The sequence below is a fragment of the Gekko japonicus genome, unplaced genomic scaffold, assembly GCF_001447785.1.
Source record: "Gekko japonicus isolate JY-2015 unplaced genomic scaffold, Gekko_japonicus_V1.1 scaffold234, whole genome shotgun sequence".
Lineage (NCBI taxonomy): Eukaryota > Metazoa > Chordata > Lepidosauria > Squamata > Gekkonidae > Gekko > Gekko japonicus.
In genome coordinates this window covers 1266659-1287026 of record NW_015161954.1, presented here as the reverse complement: position 1 = coordinate 1287026, position 20368 = coordinate 1266659, and the positions used below count along the sequence as shown (strand labels likewise).

Below are 20368 nucleotides of genomic sequence, written 5' to 3'. Positions count from 1 at the left end.
AGAAGGTCTTTCTGATGATAACATCCAAGTTGGGAATGCCACAGGTAGACCTATTCGCCACCCACACCAACAACAAGCTACCACGCTTCTACACCAGATACTTCCACCCAAAGGCAGAAGGGACGAATGCTCTTCTTTCCCCATGGCCACAGGGCCTTCTGTATGCCTTCCTTCCACTTCCGGTATTGGCCAGACTTCTTAAAAAAATACGGGTTCTGACAACAGAAGTTATTGTGATCACACCATACTGGCCACGTCATCCCTGGTTTACGACACTCCGTGAGTTGTCAGTGTCGCCTCCCATCAAGCTTCCAGTCTCGGACGACATGTTGCTACAGGGACTGATTCACCACCCCAACCCGGGGTGGTTCTGTCTGACTGCATGGAAGTTGAGAGGTCTCGGTTCTCCAAGTTAGGTTACGCAGAGGCGGTCATTGACACAATCATGGCATCAAGAAGAGCATCCACATCACGGATATATAATGTCATCTGGAAAGCCTTCGTGCGCTGGGCGCATCGTAAAGATTAATCCGTTGCGCCCATCCATTGCTTCTCTTCTAAATTTTCTGCAAGACGGCAGAACCAGTGGCCTCAAAGAACCTACACTCAAGAGGCAGATGGCAGCCCTAGCCTCGGTCCTTCCGCACTCACAAGGAGCGCCAGTGTCTCAACACCCTCATATTGTGCGGTTTCTTCGAGGAGCTTCAACAAAAGATCACACAGATTTCCTACGTGGAGACACAACACGGTACTCACAGCGCTTACCAAACATCCTTTTGAACCACTGAAGGAGATTCCACTCAAGTTTCTAAGGATGAAGTCATTATTCCTGGTTGCCATCACCTCAGCTAGGAGAATTTCGGAACTGGGTGCCCTGTCCATCCAGAAGGAACTTTGTATCTTTCATAAAGATAAAGTAGTGTTGAGGACGGATCCAGCCTTTCATCTGAAAGTTAGTTCCAAGTTTCATAGGTCTCAAGAGATCTGTCTCCCGTCCTTCTGTCCTCATCCTAAGCATCCAAAGGAAAGGATCTGGCATACCCTGGATGTCAGAAGAACTCTTAAGTGCTACCTTCTACGAACGGCTACATTCAGAAAAACAGAAGCCCTATTTCTCCTCCGCACACAGGGAGGACGATGTCAAATTCAGCAATTAGCACCACAATCAGATCCTGCACTGCAGAGGCGTACAGGAGCTTAAAACAAGTACCAGTTGGAATCACGGCTCATTCACTGCGGAGTGCAGCGGCTAATGCAGCATTCGCCAACAGGGCGTCAGTAGAGGAAGTCTGTAGGGCTGCTACGTGGTCCTCACTATCTACCTTTATCAGGCATTATAAAATAAATGTGTTTGATTCTGCTGACGCAGCCTTTGGGAGACAGGTTCTCCAATCTATCCTGTCTCTTGAGGACGACCTTCCCTCCCAAGATTAGGGACACTGCTCTGGGAGGTCCCACAAGATGGCCTCCACCTCAGAGGGAGAACGACCATTGGTTACTCACCGTGAAGGGTCCTTCTCCTCTGAGGCTTGGAGGACATCTTGGCCCTCCCGGGTCGTCATACTTCTCTTTCTGTGTATATAATTCTACTCTCACCTGATCTTATAGAGTTCTATACAGTTAAATCCGTTTGTTGATACTGTTTTTTGAGCTTTTCTTGCTATTTAGATGTTCATACTGCTTTCCGAGTCCCAAAACTGAGCTGAGGGTGACTCCCACCACAGGAAACAGGAAACAGTTTGAAGTTCCTGCCTCCCTAAGAGATGGTTGGGAATCACCCACAAGATGTTCTCCAAGCCTCAGAGGAGAAGGACCCTTAACAGTGAGTAACCAATGGTCGTTTTCTCAACCCCACCTACTTCACAGGGTGTCTGTTGTCGGGAGAAGACGGGAAGGAGATTGTAAGCCGCTCTGAGACTCCAAGTTTCTGAGACTTCATCCATTCCTATACCTACCAATATAACAAGGGACTGCCACTAGTCATACACCTACAATTAATTGGAGAAGATACTAGCCAGAGTTCATTAGAAACTTTTGGCTAGAAACTAGTTGTTTTAAATGTTAAGCTAGCACTATGGAAATGGTAGGAAGGTCTTGATTTCAATGAAAGTCCCCAAGAACAGAAAGCTTGTTTTTAATGTATCTAAAAGTAAAATAAAAATAAATCTTGCTATCCATGCACAGCAAGATTTCAAAACAAGGACTGCAGGTTCAGAATTATACATGGCACAAAGCTGACACAGCTGAATTTCACTAAAGAAAGAAAAGCAAACTTTCCTTGGACCTGGGCAACTAGAATGGGTTGTTCCTCGGTGGTGATGTTTAAACTATTCACCATGCCAGTTAAAAACAATAACAAAAGCTCCTACTATTGTGCAGTAGTATCCTACCACCCTTGTGCTGAAGGCACACAGTTCCCCCATGTTTCCTTCCTTTGCTGCAGTTCTGTCTAACTTCCAGAAAGATCACTCCCGGGGTTGCAGGATCCTTGCAGATGGACAGCCTGAGTGTGAGGGTCAGTGGGCTAGAATGTGCAGTATTCCTATGACTCTATGAGCAGCACATGTCATTCTACTACATTCTCTTCATTGTTGCGGTTCTTTTTGACCCTCTTTTATTGTCCGTATGCTAATCTGCTGCTATTCACAGATCTTACCAACTGCATTATTCCAATCTTAGCTGTATTTATTCATCTTGATTCTAATTAGCCCTTCCTGACAATGAATCCCCCCCACACACACACCTATATGTAACTGTGGCAAAACGAGCCTGCTCAGGCCCACAGGCCCTGTTCCACTGTGCCCTCCAAGGTTTTCCCAACACCTGGAGAGGCTTCTCTCTCTCTCTCTCTCTCAGAACCACTGCCACCACCTGACCTTTGTAAGGAATTGCCTGCTGTGAGGGTCAGGACTCCCAGCTTCCCTTTCAAGTTACGAGGCCTTGCCTCTGTGTCTCCCACTGCCCAGAACCTGGTCACCACAGGGACCATTTACTGCCTTGTGCACACCTGAAGGAACAGCCAATTGCCAACTGACTGCCTCCTCCCTGGCACTCCTTTTAAAATAGCGTGCCCAAGGCGGTGTAGGTCTATGTGGTACAGAGAAACACCACCTGCACCAAAAGTTATAAAGTATTTATTAAAGAGAAAATGTTCACAAGCATACTTTCAGCACAGCACCAGATTGAGCAATGGATTCAAAAGAAATGGGTAAAACACAATTCCTCTGTCCCTCTCTCTACATATGCCCTATCAGATGTTAAAATATAGGATGGGCTCCTTAGCTTAGGAAGTTATAGATCACTACAGAGTTTTCATTACCTTGCAACTTCCTCCGGCTGTCTACGCCACCACAAAGTAATGGCCGGCTCCTCCAGACCTGTTAAAGAGTTCTGTCTGCTCTGATGGACGCAGCACCCAAAGAGAACTTCCTCCTTGCTTCCAGGAGTTTTATCGCCTCTGTTTTCCCCACCCACTGACGAGGTCAGGCCGGGTCAGAGAAGCTTTTCCTAGAGATTCTTCAGGAATTCCTTCCTGAAGTCTCTCTACTATTTAACACCTCCAAGTCTCTGTTCCCTGCTTGGAGGGGGACTGGACCTTCCTACTGTCTCTAGCTAGACCTATTAGCATTTCTTAAGAGGCAGCTGAGGTGAGCCTGGTAAGCCACTGACTGACTTCCTCCTCCCTGCTTGTTCTATGCCCACAGAGAGCAGGGAAACAACTTTTTAAAACACAAAGTAAAGGTTTTGCTCATTTCAGCCTCCAAAGAACTGCTGTTTTCAATAAGAGTATCTGAAGAACTGCATCAAATTGAGATGAGAAGAGGTGAAGTTCTAGGACTAGTAGGTAGATTGAAAACGAGTAAGTTTCCTGGTCCAGATGCTATACACCCATGGGTTCTAAGGAACTAAAAATGTGAAATTGTTGATCTACTAACCAGTTTATGTTAATTGCTGCTAAAATTGGCCTCCATGCTGGAAGACTGGAAGATATCAAATATAACACTAATCTTTTAAAAAAGGGGTCCAGATGGGATCCAGAAAAATTACAGTCCAATTAGTCTAACATCTGTTCCAGGTAAATGAACAGAAACTGTTATTAAAGATAGAATTATTAAGCACATCAAGGGAAAAAAGCCTGCTAAGGGAAAATCAGTATAGTTTCTGTGAAGTCCTGCCTCACCAGCCTTTTGGTGTACTTTCAGGAGGTTAACAAGCATGTGGATAAGGGGGGCATTATATACTTGGCTGGGTGGCTCAGACTGAGTCGGCTGAAGCTGAATCCCGCGAAGACGGAGGTCCTGTGCCTGGGTCGGGGCGGTTCAGGGTTGGGGATCCCACTCCCGACCTTTGGGGAAGCCTCATTGGTCCCAGCGTCGGAGGTGCGGAGTTTGGGAGTGCTCCTGGATTCCTCCCTTACCGTGGAGGCCCAGGTAGCCACCACTGCCAAGGGCCTTCTATCATCTGAGGCTGATGGTTCCCTTCTTTGACCGTGCTGACCTGGCTACAGTGATCCACACGATGGTTACCTCACGACTAGACTACTGTAATGCTTTCTAGATGGGGCTGCCTTTGTCGCGGATCCAGAAGCTGCAGCTAGTGCAGAATACCGCGGCCAGGCTGTTGATAGGTCTCCCTAGATGGGAGCACATACAGCCTGTGCTGAGGACACTGCACTGGCTGCCAATAGTATAATGAATTTGCTTCAAAGTGCTGGTTCTTACCTTTAAAGCCCTATATGGCCGGGGTCCAACATACCTATGGGACCTCCTTTCCCCCTATATACCCCAGAGAGCACTACAGTCTGGGTCTCAAAATCAGTTGACCCTCCCTGGCCCGAGGGAGGCCAGGCTAGCTGCTACTAGGACCGGGGCCTTCTCGGTGGCGGCCCCTACCTGGTGGAACGAGCTTCTGGAGGAGATCAGGGCCCTGCGAGACCTTTCAAAGTTTCGCAGGGTCTGCAAGACAGAGCTCTTCCACCAGGCATATAACTAGGGGCTGCCACCGTCTTAGTGCACGGCCCATAATGTTGACATCAGCAGCTGCCTCAAGAATGAGCAACATAACATTCAAACACTTATGTGGAATAACATCAAAGCGCTTTATTTGAAAACATTTCATTTGTTTATTTTATCTGCTGCCAGTACTTTGTAACATTTGTAATGCATTATTTTAATTGTTGTGTTTTAATTCTGTACTATTTATGCTTTTATTTTGTATTGTTGTATTGTTGTTGGAAGCCGCCCTGAGCCTGCTGTGCGGGGAGGGCGGGGTATAAATTTGATTATAAATAAATAAATACTAAGTAACAACAGTCATTAGATAAGAGGGCACGTGCTGTTATGGATTAGAAATTGGTTAAACAATAGGAAGCAGAGCAGTAATACACAAAAAGTTCTCAAAATGGAGGGAAATAAGCAGCAGGGACCCACAGAATTGGAACCAATGCTATTTAATTTGCCCAGTTATTATTTGGAACTCAGGGTAAAGAGTGTAGTGGCCAAGTCTGCAAATGAAACAATATTATTCAGGATGGCGAAAACCAAGCTGGATTGTAAAGAGCTACAGGACAATCTTTCTAAACTGGGTGAGTGAGCAATAACATGTCAAATGAAGTTCAATTGTAAGTACAAATTGATGCACACTGGGGGGAAAATCCTAACTTTAAATTTATGCTGATGGGGGTCTAAACCAGTGTTCCCTCTAAGCTGAGTTAGTGTGAGCTAGCTCACAGTTTTTTTACCTCTGGCTCACACAATTTTGTCTTAGCTCAGGAAGGATGGCTCCAGAGCAAACTAATTTATGCAGTAGCCATATTACTCACTCACAACTTTAATGCCAGTAGCTCACAAAGTAGAATTTTTGCTCACAAGACTCCACAGCTTAGAGGGAACATTGGTCTAAACTGACTTGATGTAGTGGCTATCTCAATGAAAATGTTCACTCAGTAAGCAGCAGTGGTGAAAAAGGCAAACTCAATGCTGGGAATTTTTAGAAGAGGGACTGAAAATAAAATGCCAGTGTTGTAAAGTCCTTGTATACAGCTATGATCCACCCTTATTTGCAATACTGTGTGCAGTTCTCTGGTTGCTGTATCTCAAAAATGATATTGCACAGCTGAAAAAGTACAAAACAGGATGACTAAGTAGATTGAAGAAACCCTTTCATTTGAGGAATGGCAGAAGTTTCTGGGACTTTTCTGTCTAGAAATAAGATGGCTAAGTGCTAGAGGTTATATTTTTGTATGAAAATTTTTCCACCCCACATACAAAAATACAGTATGTTTATCTATAGTTCTCAGGACTATTGTGCCACAAATTCATCATGTCAGATGTGCTAAATGTGGGATATGAAGCATGGATAACCCCCAGTCCTTGTACATGATTCAGGTTTGTACATGGGATATTTGCCTTTGTTTGCTAACATTATTTAAATTTTGCTAACATTATTTAACTATTTCAATTATCTATTTAAATTTGAATACAAAAAATGCTGATTCAGATTTTCCCAGATAACCCACTACACTACACTGATAGTGGCTATAGCAGAAAAAGCAACAAGCCCAAAACTCTCCATCACAATACATTAAGCTGTACTTGAAGTTCTAAAAGAGAGTATTGGGGAAAGACTTGAAATGAACAAAGATTGTTTTAGAATCACTTTGATTATAACAATGGCCTTGCTGTATCTGTCTAAGGCTGTAGAGAACAGAACTTCAAACACCGTCTTCAGTGACAAGGTAGAATCTGTGCTGATATAACAACAGTAATGGAAGAGAAGTCTGAGTGGAGTGTTGCTAGAAATGATTACCAAGTGACAACTATGAACATTTTTAGATATAGTGAAAACGCAAGGTCTTCAGTGAAGCAGTCTGGCAAGAGCTCTTGTGGGATCTTAAGTGTCTTCAACAAGTCCTTTACTTCATTGGTCACAGAGAACACTTTGCAAGAAGTGCCAAGTGCCCTGTACAGCCGGTCACAGAATGAGTGCATTTTACAGGTTCCAGACAGCCAAAGACTGCAAATTGTTGTTAATTATATCACCTCTGTCCAATTTGATTTAAGATGCTAGAGAGGGGTATTTGATAAACCATCCGTTTGTTGATGGCTCCTAAATGTATTTTAAAAGGTCTGTCCCGGTTTCCCAGTCACAGGACTGGACCCCCCACACCCGGAGACGCCCCCACGCCCCGACTAGGGGTGTGCATTCGGTTCGTCCGAACCGAATGCACCCCCGAAAATGGCTCATTTGGGCCTTTTCGGGCTGCTGCTGGCCGATTCAGATTCTCTGATTTGAATCGGCTTGCTGCTGAAATTCGGCGGCATTTCGGCCCCATTATATCCTATGGGCCATTGAAGTCAACGGCAAAAACATAGAGTATATTCTGGAGGCTGGAGGGGAAGAGATTTGAGGGAGAGGCTCCAATCTTGCAAGATAGATGCTGGAGCCTCTCCCCAAGATACCCAGCAAGTTTCAAAAACATTGGACCGGGGGTCCAATTCTACGGGCCCCCAAACAGGTTGCCCCCATCCCCTCCATTGTTCTCTATGGTAGGGAAAAAAGGTTATTTTATCCCATGGTGCTGTTAGTGGCTCTGGGGGGGGAGGGGGTTTGAGGGAGAGGCTCCAAATTTTCAGGGTAGCTTCAGGAGCCTCTCCCCACATAATCCCCCATGTCTCAAAGCAATTGGACCAGTGGGCTCAATTCTATGGGCACCCAAACAGGCTACCCCCATTACCTCCATTGTTTCCAATGGGGAAATCCAGCCAGCAGCACTTAAGGCAGGCAAGCAGACAGCACCCAAGCATTTATTTTATGTTTGGAGCCTCTCCCTCAAGCCCCCTCCCCTCCAGCCCCCAGAATATACCCTATGTTTTTGCCATTGACTTCAATGGCCCATAGGATATAATGGGGCTGAAATTGACATTCGGCTGGCCAAGACTCCCCAATTGGCTCCTACTGATGAAACTGACATGCGGGAGTCTTACTGCCGGCCAAAATTGATTCTGCCTGATTCAGACGAATCCGAATCAGCCAAAAAAATTTATTTTGCACACCCCTAGCCTCGACTCACCCCGACGGCAGCAGAGGAATGGAGAAGCGATGGCACCGCAGGCCCCGAAGGGGACACGGCACAGTGACTCGACGCCCAGCCGCTCGGACGGCAGTTGCAACGCCGGCAGGGCAAGACCATCACAGCGATCGTTGCATCATGCCAACCCCAGGAACCGGGGCTCCAGCCCCCCAAGGGAGAGCTGAGGCCAAGCATGGGAAGCGTCTGTGTATATAAAAGAGGGCGGGGCCAGGATGGGAGGAAGGGAGGCAGGGAGGAGGGGCAGCGCCGGGAGTGGAGGGGGGAAATAAAAGAGGAGCTCTTCGGAGAGACCGGGGAGGAACAGCGTGCGAGGAAGTGAAACTGCAAAGGTGAAGGATAGAGAGAGAAAGGGAGCCGTATCTGGCACATGAGGCAGAGGGACTTGAGGGGTACCATTAACCCCATCCCCTGCCTGTCTGAGGTCCTTCCACAGCTCCCTGTGGCAATCCACCTCCGACTCCCAGCATCGTCTACCCGGCAGGGAAGCCAGGCGCCACGGCCACTGGTGGGTTCCCCCCAAGCCCACAGGAGAAGCGCATCACACTGTCTTTCCACTTAAAACAGTTTATGTCCCTTTTAAGAGACTTTGTGATGATCCTCTCCAGAACCAGACAGCACACCTCTACATTTTTTTTAAAGTTCTTTCTCACCCCTTTCCTTGATAAAAGAAGGATTAGATACGACAAGAGTTAGTGTTCTGCTAGAGAAAGACATTACTCTCATGGTACAGATCCTTCAACCTGAAAATATTCTTGTTACTTGACTTGTTTCAGTTAAATCATAAAGTATAATTTTTAAGCTGTGATTTTGTCTCTTTTGTTTTTTTCAGCCAAGAACATGCTCTATTTTATTCTGGAGTCAGGAGGGCAAAATGTCTTACTCTGTGACGCTTCTGCCTTATGTTTAGGCTGAGATGTGAAGTGGACTATTTTCCAGAGGTTTATTTTTCTTTGACAAATTTTCAATTTCTTAAGATTCCTTGTTTCATATTAATAAATAGTTCCCACTGCCAATACATTATTAGGCAAGTGTGATAATTCCAGATTTGTTATTTTCAGGTGATTATCCCTAGGAATTGTGTGAGAGAGCATATGTACATTTTACTGATTTGAAAATGGGAAAGGGGGAAATACATCCACAAATTCATGTAATAATCCAAACAAAAAATCAAGTTATTAATTCATCTGACTGGACAACCACTTCCACAGCATATCATGCACAGTTTAACAAAAGAAGTTAATGGAAGACCCAATGTGAGGAAGACCCAGAATGAGACAGATTGACTCAATAAAGGAAACCACAGACTTCCATTCACAAGACCTGAGCAAGGCTGTTAATAATAGGATGTTCTAGAGCAGGGGTGGCCAAACTTGCCACATAGAATAAACGTCAGATGTCTGAGAGCCACATGACATGAACAAACATTACAGACATGTTTTTATTTTAAAAATATGCAAAATCGCTTTAGATGAGACTGCCAAAAATAAAAACAAAAGGGGTAAAAATAGATACGGATACTGATATTTATTTGTCCAATGATATTTGTAGGGTGGGGGTGGGGGCCTTTGAGAACACATTTCAAGCTAAAGTTGCTTTCTTTTTCTGCTCCCCTCTGCCTCAAGCCTACGCAGGAAGGGGAACACTGGCTGGGGAAGGGAAGACCAATCGGGGAGGCATGCCTCCCTTTCGCTTCCCCAGCTGCACTGCTGGGAGCCACAAAATATGTGTGAAAGAGCCGCATGTGGCTCCTGAGCCACAGGTTGGCCACCCCTGTTCTAGAGATCATTAATTTATAGGGTCGCTGCAAGCCAAAAGCAACTTGATGGCATATAATACACATTTGAAATTAGTGCGTCATTAGTTTTCAGTACCTTCAAGTGTCCTTAAATTTAAACAATGTTAGGGAAGTACACCCTGCTTTTGGCTTTAAATGTTTAAAAGTATTATTCCAATAAAGTAATTTCCAAACTTTGAATTTGTTTAAATGTAATATTTAATTACATTTGGGTTTTTTCCTAATTAACTTTTAGTTTAAGTACTATTTAAGAGTACTCCACTTTTCTCCCCAGTATTAAAAGCTCCTACTACTACAGAGGTTAGCCATGGGGGCACACAGGCCAATCTGGCCCCTTGAATGGTATCATCTGGCCTCCAGTTACCAGCCTCACAGGCGAAAAGGGAATTTGGATGATCCACAGATGTGACATTGAGATGACAGCAGGCTATGCTAAGGGATGGACACAGGGCTTTTCCTCCTTGTCAAAGTGGTCCAGCCTAGTTGCTGACCAAGGATCTTGTCTTACCATAACCCCTCAAATACCTTGCAGTTTTGCACCAGTGCTTTTGAGGGTTTTCACTGTTTAATCAACATATTAAACAGCACAGCCTTATCTCTGTCGGACTTTGGTACTTATGCAATAGGTGATATTTTAGCTGTTGATAAATGTTCTCCTGCAGAGTATCTATAAACACAACTATGACCTTCATTTTCCAGGAAGACAGTGGCTGTATATTGTCACACCATTTTAATTGCTATGCCTTGCAGCTTGATTAAGGTAACCAAGGGGTTAGACTTACTGAGTTAGAAATGCTCAGTAACCAAGGGGTTAGACTTACTGAGTTAGAAAGGACTCTGTGTCTGCATGTGTGTGCGTGTGTTTGTGTGTGAGAGAGAATGCAGGGAAGATCCACAATCCTTGTGTCCACAAATCATAGGATGCAATCCACTGGCTTGGTTACATTTGTACCCTGTAACAGCATATGCACATGTTGTAGGTCCCATGCACATTCTATGAGCTAAACAAATTCCTCCAGTTTACCCCAAATGCAATTGTTTTTATTTTGCCCATTCTGCCCTCAGCCTAACGAGCCAAATCTGGACATTCTACTGATGGTGACTGAGGCGGAAAGATTACCTTAAGGTAGCTGTTGAACAAAGTCATGAAGTAGCTTCATTTGAACTGAATCTAACTGCCTCTTGGGTACACTCTCATGTGAAAAGACAGTCTGCAACATGCTGTCTAGTAAGGGCTTTGGTCTGGGTTAAAGTTTGGTTATCAAGTTTATGGTTTTCTCTTGCCTACACTATTCTGGGAAGTGAAGGACATTTACATCAAATGAAAGGCGCTCGGTATGAGGTATGTAAATAGATATTAACTTCTTATACACCAGTACCACATTTTTTTGAAAAGCAATACCCTGAGCACAATTTATTGTTCAGGGACTACCCAGTGAAATGTAGCTTTCCCAGCTGTCTGCAAAGTAATTATTCAAATGCTTTCCCTGCTGGAGGTGAATCGTTTAGTTATCTTGTTCAAAGCCTTGAATTAAAGGTCTTACTGTCAGTGGTGTCTGAGTTATCACTGCTGATCGAGTACTTTCGCCGTTTCTCTTCCATCTGTAACAAAAGAAATTGAACATTACACTTACAGTTCAGGAAACTCATTATGGTGCCAAATCAGTGTTATCTCAGGATATCCACACACTGCATTAACCCAACCATACCAGTGAATACTTAGCGTAATGACAGAGAATTACCAAAGGGCTTAACAAGTCAAAAAGAACATCACTGAGCCATTCCAGTTTAAGGCATAGCAACATCTTTTCTTCCAAATCTCATTTCACCTGGATGTGTGTATGTATATTATCGTGCAGAGTTCATGGCAACCATAAGCATCTTATACCAAATTTATATTGAAGAAATATCCATTACTATGGCACAGAAAATTCAAGAACACCATGCATCTAAACAGTAAAGCAAATACTACAACGCTTGCAATGATGGGCAGTGGAGCAAACCAGGAAACGAAAGTCTGGTGCATTTCCTTGGGAAAGTATCTGAGGCCTCATTCAGCAGCTTCACAGAACTTTGTCGTGATTATTTTGATTTGCAAAGTTTCTGTTTTAAGGATTAAAAGAACATTTTGGACATTAGGATGCCTGGGCTACATTAAACCACAGTTAGTGATCTGAATAATCCAGAAATGCTCCAGATCACATGGTCCCTCCCGGTTCCCTCACACACAGCTGAGATTGAAGACTTCCTGATCTAACCACAGTTGCATCATGAACAAGCTTTCTATGTGACATCTGATTTGTAACACTGCACTATGGAACGTGTGTGAATGGCAGATAAATGCTTGTGTAACTAAGTAGTCACACTAACAGCTGCTTGAAATCCAAACCACTGGATAGCTGTTCCCTGCAGTGAGCTAATTTCATCATGCCAAAAGGGCTAACCATCAGGATTTCAGAATTATAACTGAAGTTGTAAGTCAATTGGATGTAACAAATAGAACATTGGTCACTTGATATGAAGGTTCCCTCTACCAAAACATGAGGGCATCATTTTGATGACTTTCCCATCAACCTTTGAGGCAGGAAACAAGTTCTAATCCTTTGGCTTCTCCTTTCTATGTAGCTGCTTCTACTTAGTTCTGAGACTAAGTAGAGTTCCAAGAGAACCTACTAACACCCATTTAAATAAGGAGGAACATTCTCCCACACTGATAATGTAACCACAACAGGTGGTAAACAGTTTGGAGGAGAAACCAAGGAAGAAGACAATACACTAAATTACAGAAATCATGGCAAATGTGAAGAGAATATTAGCTCTCCCATGTTGAAAAAAACAGAATGTCCTCCCTTCATTCAGGGTAAGACAAATTCCAGACAGAACGAATCTTCACAATAAGTGACCAATGTTCTGTTCTCATCTGGAACTGAGGGCATAATTTTGATAGTTGGGATGTCTAACAGTTATATAGGAATCCCAGGGTGGGACTACTTATAATACACAGAATCATGTCACAGGACATTCTGTTAGGATCCTCTACTCAAAAGCTGGGTCAACATATCCACCTTACAGTGTCTTACAGGTGTAGACACAGATGCCCACATTGCTGCTCTACAAATGTCTTCCACTGGAACATTTGTGTCAAAGGCAGTGGGTATGGCTTTACATCACAGTGTGTGTGCTGTGATGCTCATAAGAGGAAGTACCCTTTTGCTTCATAGGCTGCCACTGTATTTTGGTGCCACTATACTTTGATGTAGCCATCTTTCTTGCCCTGAGCAATGAGGTCAAATGCCACTAATGAGGAGTACAGCTTTTTAAATGGAGATGGTCTCCTGATATATATTGGAGAGTGCATTGAGATCCTACATCCTTCTGCCTGGCATAATGACTGCCAGGAATAAGACTTCAAAGGTCAGAAACTTAAAAGATACTTCTCCTAACAGTTCAAAAGGGAGGTCTAGGTAAGGTCTGGAGCACCATATTCAGTCAACATGACTGAAAGAGATGAATCATACAAGAACTGGACAGAAATGCTTCTTCAAGAAATGTCTTAAACTGGGGGTGTCTGGAGACAGAGACTCTTCCAATGAACTGAAGGACAGAGCCAAGAAGGTTGAAGAGACAGTTCCACCCAGTTTGACAACCAGGGACATCTCAGTCAATTATATAGGACACATCACAGCCGCCGCCTCCTGAATGATCTTTTCAAGCCTCTTGAGGAGGGTCAAAAATGGGGGGAGGCCGAAAACTGAATAAGTCTTTGCCTCCTAAGGATCCTTTATCTTTTCCCCCTTTGACTTTTTTTTTAAATTCGACACTTTGAGTTCTAGAACCTGCATTACCTTGAGGATAAGGGGGGGAAGGTTATCTGGGGCAAATAAACCTTCTCTAGGTCAATGGAATCCTCACTGGAAGCTTCACTCTCCTATCCGTCTGAATCCTCATTTATATCCTTGTATCTCTCCATGGAGGACCAATGTCTATAAGGGGAGCTCTCCAAGGAGTGGGGCCTGGAAGCAACAGGCCTCTCGCAGGCCAAGATCTGCCTGAAGTGGGAGGAGAGGAGTTGGGGGAGCCTGATAATTGGCTATACTTGGTGCAGGGAGAACGGGGGTGGATCTCAATAGACGAGATGCTTTCCTGTGCCTTTGCTCCCCCGTTGCTTGGCTGCTCCCAAGAGACCAGGTCTTTATTCATATAGTGCTTCATCCAGCATCTAATATTGGTAGGAACTTCCTCCTCTTCTGACTCCTGGGCCCCATCCTGATTAATTCTAGATGAGTGAGGTGTGTCCTGTCTCACTGCTTGCTGAGGACAGCCCCAAGAGGTGTCTGCGGGGGGCTCAAGATAACTGTCTCCCTCATCTTCAGAACCCAAATCAGACAGGCTGTGGCTGGTAATGCCACTTGCATACTCTGCTATGTCTTCTGTAGAGGTGGGATTTAAGTGGACAACTCTTCTGCCCCATGGCTTGGGGAGGAAAGGAATCAAATCTCCAATATTTTGTGTCACTGCTCCAGGGACATCTGATAGGGTAGGCTGACTGGTCATAGCCTCAGCATGGCATTGGTATCAGCAGGCCAAGAAGAAGAGAGGGATATAATGGGAGGAGGGAGGAGGTTGTTTTGTGTTTAGCGTGGAAGTGTAGATGGGATTATAATGGAAGAGGAAGAAAAGGTAAGTACAGAATAAGTAAAGATAATGAAATACAGGAGGAAACTGAAGCAGAGCTCTCAGATTGTCTTGCTGACTCAATGGAGAAAGTAAGAGAAGTAGGAGCAGCTACAGAGGGAGGAGGGGCCAAAGGATTGCAGTGTGGTGTGATATAGTGGTTAGGAGAGTCAGACTAGTATACAGGAAACCCAGGCTCGAATCCTCACGTGTGCTATGGAAGCTCATTGAGTGACTGTTTATTCCTGTGGCCAACACTACATCTTCTGGTAGCGAATTCCACATTTGAATAACTCTCTGTGTAAAGTTGTATTTCCTTTTGTCCATCCTGAAACCACTGCCCATCAGTTTCATTGGATGCCCTCAAGTTCTAGTACTTTGGGAGAGGGAGAAAAATTTATCTTTGTCAACTTTCTCCACCCCATACGTAATTTTATAAATCCCTTTTCTAACCTGAAAAGTCCCAGACTCTTCAGCCTTTCCTCATAGGCAAAGTGCTCCAGCCCCCTAATCATCCTGGTTGCCCTCCTCTGTACTTTTTCCAGCTCTGCAACGTCCTTTTGGAGATACAGGGACCAGAACTGTACAAAGTATTCCAAATGAGACTGCACCATAGGATCTACCGTGTTTCCCCGAAAATAAGACACTGTCTTATATTTATTTTTTCTCAAGAAGACACACTAGGGCTTATACCACAAATGCATAGAAATCCTGCTAGGGCTTATTTTTTGGGTAGGTCTTATTTTCGGGGAAACAGGGTATACAGGGGCATTACAATATCGGCCATTTTATTCTCAATCCCTTTCCTTATAATTCCTAACATAAAGTATGCCTTTTTCACTGCTGCAGCACACTGGGTTGACATTTTCGTTGAGCTACTTACTATGATCCCAAGATCTTTTTCCCTATCAGTCTCAGCAAGTTCAGACTCCATTAGTCGATACTTGATGCTGGGATTTTTTTTTTACCCAATGTGCTATATCTGCTATATGCTATATTCACCGCTCTGTTTATAACTACTCTTCACTGTATCTCATTGTGCATCAATATTTTTATATTCACAACTATTTCTAGAGTGCTTTCTTTCTTTTGTTCTGTGAATTATGGGTGGCCAGCTCATGTGCTCTGCCAAAAGGAGTATCCTGTATGCAGTCTGGTTTCAAGGGACCATCACTTGGCTAATGATTTGTGTGAGTAGTCAATGACCTAAGAACAAATTTCAAATGGAGCTAAACTATAGGTACTTAAGAAAACCTCTTCAACTGACATTTCAGTGGAGAAATGTTTTGTTCATGTTATTTATTCACTATGTTTATATGCTGCCTTTAACAAAGGATTCCCAAGCTATTCAGAAAAATGTGGTGAAGATACCTATCTTTACTTCAGTTTAATTATAATGCAAAATACTATAACAAACTAATCCTCAAAGATTCAGAACAGTACTAGTGTTCTAGAGATCAGTTCTGTCCCCTGTACTATCTCACACACAGTGGGAACATGAGTATACATCTCAATGGCCACCTTGAGCAACCTTTAGTGTCATTCAGGCTGGTCCTACACAGTGCTGAAAAAATGCCTTTAAACCTCTCTCATACCTAAAAGGAGGAAATGTACCAGATACACAGTTGTATGCCAATCAATTACATCTACATGCTGCACCACTGACTGGTGTATACACAACATCTGTGTGCAGAGCCCACAGGTCAGATGTGCATCAAAAACAGATTTCCCTGCAGTGTGTATGTGACATAGATATGGCCCAAGCTGTTGACAGGATTGGTACTATTTTATTTTTATCGGCTTAGAATGATAGCTGTAAGCAATACATTTTGGGGATCTCCAGATTCAAGTGATCCACTTGTTTAGAATCATCTACAGCAGTACTCTGAGCAGTGTAATCACAGCAAATCTATCCTTGCTACGGCTCCTGTACATTATACTCCCTTTACAGCTTGTTGTTCTTTGACCACAAGTACACTATCTCACCCCACTTGCATTAGGGGACGTTCAGGATGCAACACTCACTGAATCTTTCCATAAGCATTTATTTGCCAGAAGAGCTGAACAGCTGCTTGCACAGTAACTGGATTCAAAACCAAATCTCTACTATCTGCATAAACAGTTGCACATCCAAATTACTAACCTCTTATATAAAAAGATAAATCAAGGCACACTGTCTTGTCAGAACTGCAAATATGGTTTCACTTTGAGACAGACAATCCATTGCATGAGGTGTTTGTCTCAAATTCAGCTTCTTCCTTTAAAATACATAGGACTGGTTGCAGTTTGGAGAATGTGCATACAGTTTAAATGTTAAATGCTGTGGAAGAAGAGGCAGCTACAGCTGTCCCTCTGATTGTTCCTTTGCTCAATGCTGTTATTCACATCCCTTCCTCCAGAAACTGTATGGCAAAGCTAGGGTCTTGCACATCACAACACAAAGGAAGAGAAAGGTGAAAAGGAGGAACAGGTAAAATATGTGAGGACTTATAAAAATACCTTATAAACATTCATTTAGCTATTTATGTGGTACTTTTCTCCACAATGGGGACCCAAAGTGAATTACAATATCATTCTCCTCTATTTTATCCTCACAATCACCACCTTCTGAGGGAGATTAGACCGTGAGAATGAGACTGGTCCACGGTCACCCAGGGAACTTCCATAGCTGAGTGAGGACTGAAATCCAAGTTCTCCCAGATCCCAGTTTGGTACATCATGCGGGAGACCCAGTGTGGTGTAGTGGTTAAGAGCGGCAGACTCTAATCTGGAGAATAGGGATGTGCATTCGGTTCGTCCGAACCGAATGCACCCCCAAAAATGACCCATTCGGACCCCTTTTGGGCTGCTGCAGGCCTACTCAGATTTGGCCCTATTATATCCTATGGGCCATTGAAATCAATGGCGAAAACATAGGGTATATTCTGGGGGCTGGAGGGGAAGGGGTTTGAGGGAGAGGCTCCAAACTCGCAGGGTAGCTGCTGGTGCCTCTCCCCAAGATACCAACCAAGTTTGAAGAACATTGGACCAGGGGGTCCAATTCTACGGGCCCCCAAACAGGTTGCCTCTATCCCCTCCATTGTTCTCTATGGTGGGAAAAAAGTAACTTTGCTTCCCACCAGAGAGAACAATGGAGGGGATAGGGGCAACCTATTTGAGGGCCCGTAGAATTGGACTCCCTGGTCCAATGGTCTTGAAACTTGGTTGGTATCTTGGGGAGAGGCACCAGCAGCTACTCTGCGAGTTTGGAGTCTCTCCCTCAAGCCCCCTTCTCCTCCAGCCCCCAGAATATACCCTATGTTTTCGCCATTGACTTCAATGGCCCATAGGATATAATGGGGCTGAAATTGACATTCGGCTGGCCAAAACACTCCCCAATCTGCTAGTACTGAGTAAACTGACATGCAGGAGTCTTACTGCCAGCTGAAATTGATTCTGCCCGATTCGGCCAAATCCGAATGGGCCGAATTTTTTTTTTTTTTTGCACACTCCTACTGGAGAACGGAGTTTGATTGCCCACTCCTCCACATGAAGCCAGCAGGGTGACCTTGGGTCAGTCACAGTTCTCTCAGAACTCTCTCAGCCCCACCTACCTCACAGGTGTCTGTCGTGGGGAGAGAAAGGGAAGGAGATTGTCAGCCACTCTGAGACTCCTTCGGATAGTGAAGGGTGGAGTATAAAACCAGCTCCTTCTTCTCACTGCATCTTGGGATTTCAAGTTACATAATCATTCATCATTTTGTAACCTGACAATCCTAGAAGCCATGGGCTGGATCTTTGCCTATTAAATACTTCTGTGTATTTTCAAGGGAAATCCTATGTTCAAAGCAGTATTTCATATACAACTGTCTGTACTCAAGTAAAAATATCTCATGAAAAGACAGTTCAGTCCACCAAGCTGGTATTCTCTCAGATGCCAATGTCTAAGACAGCATTTGCTCCATATTTTTAGGATCAACGAGGGAAGGAACAACAAAACTGTGGAAAACAGTTTTGTTTGTGGTTTAATCATAACATCCATTAGGAGAAAATTGCACTTGATGCCAAGACCACAGGATGCTATTATCCCTCAGAGAAGATGACAATCTGCGGAAGAATTCCCATAAATACTAAATCATAAAATCGTAAGCACTGTCTTCATTTCCAGCACATGTGCAATGTTTTGCCATACCGTTATGAAGGATAATAACAGCGAAGTAACATAAACATTTTTACTGACAACACTGTGATAAAGAATTGCCCTGTCAAAACATGACTAAAATTACTTCTTGACAATATGGTTATATCAATACTTTTCTCCAGTAATTCAGGGAAACAGCTGTTATTAAACTAGCCTTACACTTCAGGGCCATTAGATTTCTGAGAGAGAAAAAGATAGTGCAGATGAATTGAAGACAGTTTATGATGCCAAAACTCCAACTGAATACCTTCCTAGTTTTCTGCTGACCAGGTCACTTCTATGTTTGTGTACCCCCCCCCCCCCGCAATAGAGTATTGCCTGCCTGGAACTACATGGAGATTATAAAGGATGAGAGATTCCAAAGATTTTAAGATCTCCAAAGATCTTTGGAATAAAATGCTTGTTTTTTAAAACTAATTCTAATCCAACCAGAAGAAAAATCTAGTTAAGAAAGTCAATCAGATCTACTGATTCATAAAATTCTACTGTCTTAATTTTATCACCTTATACTGAGAACTTAATTCTTTGGCAGCACAGATATATACTTAAATTCAGTGTCCTATATGTTACTTCAACAGTATGAAAAGTTTTCTATGTGTATCCCTTCGCATGCAAGATGCTACTACATCTACTGAACTGAATGGGGAAGCCCTTGAAGGAGCTCCATGAATATGCACTGCGCTCTGGAATCTTTATACCTGCACCAATTCAGCAACTCACTGTTATTATCCTTCATAGGGGTATGGCAAAACATTGCACATGTGCTGGAAATAAAGGAAGTGCTTACGATTTTATGAGTTAGCATTTATGGGAATTCCATTGCAGATTGGTACAATTCACATTTGTAAATTAACCACCTGACCAACATCACCAAATTTATTTATAAAATGACACTAATAAAGCCTTATCCCATCCCACTTTCCATCTAGCTGGCTAAAAGGCTCATATCTCTCCTTATATATAATTCTGTTTTTGAGAGGCAACATTCCATGCCCCCCCTCAGCCATTGGCCCGTCAGCCGCCACTCAAGAGTACTCGCGTGCCATTGGCCAGGTGCTGCGCCTGCTCCTCTTCCCCACCCACTCCCCCTTCAGCCACTGTGCCCTGTCAGAATTACTGGCAAACAGCTTTCTCTCTTGACGAAGACACTTTTCCTGCTTGCCTCCTGTGTGGGACTAACTTTCCCCTCAGTGGCTGCTGGTAGGTGTCACGAAATGGCAGTTACCTGTGTTTGTAAGATGGTTGTGGTTCTTTAAAATGTTTCCCCATCAGGTTTAATTGAGTTGTAGTTCCAGAGAGGGGCCTGCAAGGGTATAACTCACTGGGCTGAATGGGGCTTCCTCATCTGCTGGCCTACAGTTCCCAGCTGCCCCAAGGCCAAAAAGTGCGGGAAAACAGGGACTGTCCCAACGGGCGGGGCAGCATCAATATAGACTGCAGAACATCCAGTGAGGAGGCAGTCTTCGACCCTGGGAGGCAGCATAAATTCCGCCACTCCATAGTCGGCAGGACTGGGGAATTAATGGAATTTTCCCTGCTCTCTTGAGAGAGGCTGAAGTACAGCCAGAGGCCGGTCCAAGGAGAGATCCTATCCTGAGCTCACAACCTCTAGAGGTATATTGTGTGT

At 44.0% G+C, this 20368-nt stretch overlaps 1 protein-coding gene across 1 annotated transcript in view; it reads right to left on the bottom strand.

Annotated features, from left to right (window-relative positions):
* Nucleotides 1-20368, bottom strand: part of JADE2 (jade family PHD finger 2) — a 242988-nt gene that overhangs the window by 198936 nt on the left and 23684 nt on the right. The window contains 1 exon segment of the mRNA XM_015429477.1: nucleotides 11432-11489. Within this exon segment, the coding sequence (XP_015284963.1) occupies nucleotides 11432-11489 (58 nt within the window).